General features: G+C 53.3%; 1 protein-coding gene across 1 annotated transcript in view; it reads right to left on the reverse strand.

Annotated features, from left to right (window-relative positions):
* Positions 1-232: 232 nt before the first annotated feature.
* LOC117970845 (solute carrier family 22 member 6-like) overlaps positions 233-2,500 on the reverse strand; it is a 6,157-nt gene continuing 3,889 nt past the window's right edge. Inside the window, exons 7-10 of the mRNA XM_059020557.1 lie at positions 2,042-2,256; positions 1,756-1,864; positions 1,331-1,534; positions 233-1,223 (exon numbers count right to left, since the gene is read on the reverse strand). Of these exons, the coding sequence (XP_058876540.1) occupies positions 1,130-1,223; positions 1,331-1,534; positions 1,756-1,864; positions 2,042-2,256 (622 nt within the window). The 3' untranslated portion in view covers positions 233-1,129. The remainder of the gene's footprint in view (positions 1,224-1,330; positions 1,535-1,755; positions 1,865-2,041; positions 2,257-2,500) is intronic.

Genomic DNA, 2,500 nt, shown 5'->3' on the forward strand with positions numbered 1-2,500 from the left:
TGCTGGTGTAGAGAACGCATTTAACCCTTCTGCCCTTGAGAAGGTTTTTAACGGAGGATCTGGCTCATTGCACCAGTGCTCATGTGTAACAAACTCCGATAGAACGAACCGTCTTCACCGCGGTCAAAGGCAAGGAAGTCCCTGTGCTTTACCACGCTGGCACTGCGCTGCCAATCGACCACACGAGGCCAAGCAAGAGCACTTTCCATTAATAATAATAATAATAATACAGTTTCAGGAAATGGATTTTAATTTCAAATGGGCACATGTAAGCATTTATCCTGATCTAAAAGATTTTATTTTACAAAGCAGAAATCAGTTGTTTTATAAAAGATCATGAAGACACACCAGCTCACTCTTTATTTCCTTATCTGTCTTACTCATAAAAAAAACACAATGCAATACTGAGAGCGCTGAATTGAGAAAGGCCCTTGTACAGTATAAGATTGGGCTTGTACAATTTACTATCAGTATGGGCTAACAGCTGGGTAATCAATCCATCAAGTGACTGAGGTACTGCAGTTTCTTCTGTAATGCGTGTCTCACATATAAAGGTGCCAGCGTGTCTGCGATGCAGGCAGGTCTTTTTTTCATGCTGTAAGACAGCGTGTGGAGTGTGCTGTGAATAAAACTGTGAGGCTGTGCAGCTGCTGAGCGGGGGCTCTGTGTGGACTGTGCCGTGAAGCTGTGTGTGTTGTGTTGTGAGGCTGTGTATCTGTGTGTTGTGTTGTGAGGCTGTGTATCTGGGTTGTGTATCTGTGTGTTGTGTTGTGATGCTGTGTATCTGGGTTGTGTATTTGTGTATCTGTGTGTTGTGTTGCTGTGTAACTGTGTTGTGTATCTGTGTGTTGTGTTGTGAGGCTGTGTATCTGTGTGTTGTGATGCTGTGTATCTGGGTTGTGTATTTGTGTATCTGTGTGTTGTGATGCTGTGTATCTGTGTGTTGTGATGCTGTGTATCTGTGTTGTGTATTTGTGTATAAAGCTGTTTGAGCTGGGAGGCTGTGTATTTCTGTGTTGTGTATCTGTGTGTTGTGTTGTGAGGCTGTGTATCTGTGTGTTGTGATGCTGTGTATCTGGGTTGTGTATGTGTGTATGAAGCTGTGTTGAGCTGGGAGGCTGTGCAGTATTCAGAGGGTCTCTTTCAGCAGCGAGTGGTTCACCTCCCCGAGAGACGCCTCCTCCGTCTTGGGTGGCTCCTCCGCTGCGCTCGGCCCACAGACCCTGCAAGCGGGGGATTCAGTCATTACTCTGCTTACAAGGCTATGAACCTGCCTTCCCGCGGCAACCAGGCTGGCTCAAGCTGGCTCTAGTTTCACACACACCCTCACCTCAGCTCCACCTCCTCGATGGTGTCCGGCAGCGGGACGTTGAGTGTTTCAGGCAGGAACACAGCGATGACCCCCGAAATCATGGGGGCTCCCCCATAGATCAGCATGGGGAGGAAAGAGACAAATTCACCCGTCAACAGGACGAGGGGGGCCACCATCGCACCCAGACGAGCCATCGTGGAGACCAGACCCATTCCATTCTGTCTGTGTGCGAGAGAGGGGGAGATGAGAGAGGGGAGAGGGGGGAGAGGGGGGAGAGGAGGGGGGAGAGGAGGGGGGAGAGGGGGGAGAGGGGAGGGGAGGGAGAGGGGTTGAGCCAGGAGAGGGCAGAGGGGAGAGGGGGGACAGTGAGAGGGGGAGGGGAGAGGGGGGACAGTGAGAGGGGGAGAGGAAGGAGAGGGGAGGGGAGGAGTCCTGGTTCTTACCTGATCAGGGTGGGGTACAGCTCTCCTGAGTAGAGGTAGCAGCACATGAATGAAGACGCCAGGCAGCCCTTTCCAAACACAGCCACAGCCGTGCGCACTTTCTGAAAATCTGAACAGAAATGAGTCAGTAAGACAGTCCTTCACTCCCACCCCCACACCGCACACTCTGCCTCTCCCACCCCCACACCGCACACTCTGCCTCTCCCACCCCCACACCGCACACTCCCCTCACACTCTGCCTCCCCCATCTCCAGTGTGGGCCTCACTCTCTCTTCATCTCCCTCACCGTGCGGGATGAAGATGTTGGTCAGTATGGTCACTCCGGACAGGATGAGCGAGCCGCTCTGGGTCACTCTGCGGCCGGCCAGGCTCATGACCATGTTGGAGACCAATTTGGCGGGAATGTCAACGGCGCCGAAGATCACCTGGATCATGTAAATATCGACCCCGAACTTCTGCAGGTCCATCGAGAGCCCGTAGTACGCAAAACTCGTGGAGAACCTGGGTGGGGAGCAGGTCTTACTGTAGAGGGGGCAGCTGGGGAGGGGTCGTTTGGAGGAGGGGAGGGGGGGGGGGAGTCTGGGGGAGGGGTAGTTTAGTGGAAGGGGTAGTTGGGGAGGGGGAGTTTGGGGGAGGGGGTTGTTTGGGAGAAGGAAGGGGTAGTCAAGGGGAGGGGTAGTTTCATGGAGGGGTAGGGGTAGTTCGGGAGGGGAGGGGGGGTTGTTTGGGGGAGGGGGAGTTTGGG

The sequence above is a fragment of the Acipenser ruthenus genome, unplaced genomic scaffold (genome assembly GCF_902713425.1).
Source record: "Acipenser ruthenus unplaced genomic scaffold, fAciRut3.2 maternal haplotype, whole genome shotgun sequence".
Taxonomy (NCBI): Eukaryota; Metazoa; Chordata; class Actinopteri; order Acipenseriformes; family Acipenseridae; genus Acipenser; species Acipenser ruthenus.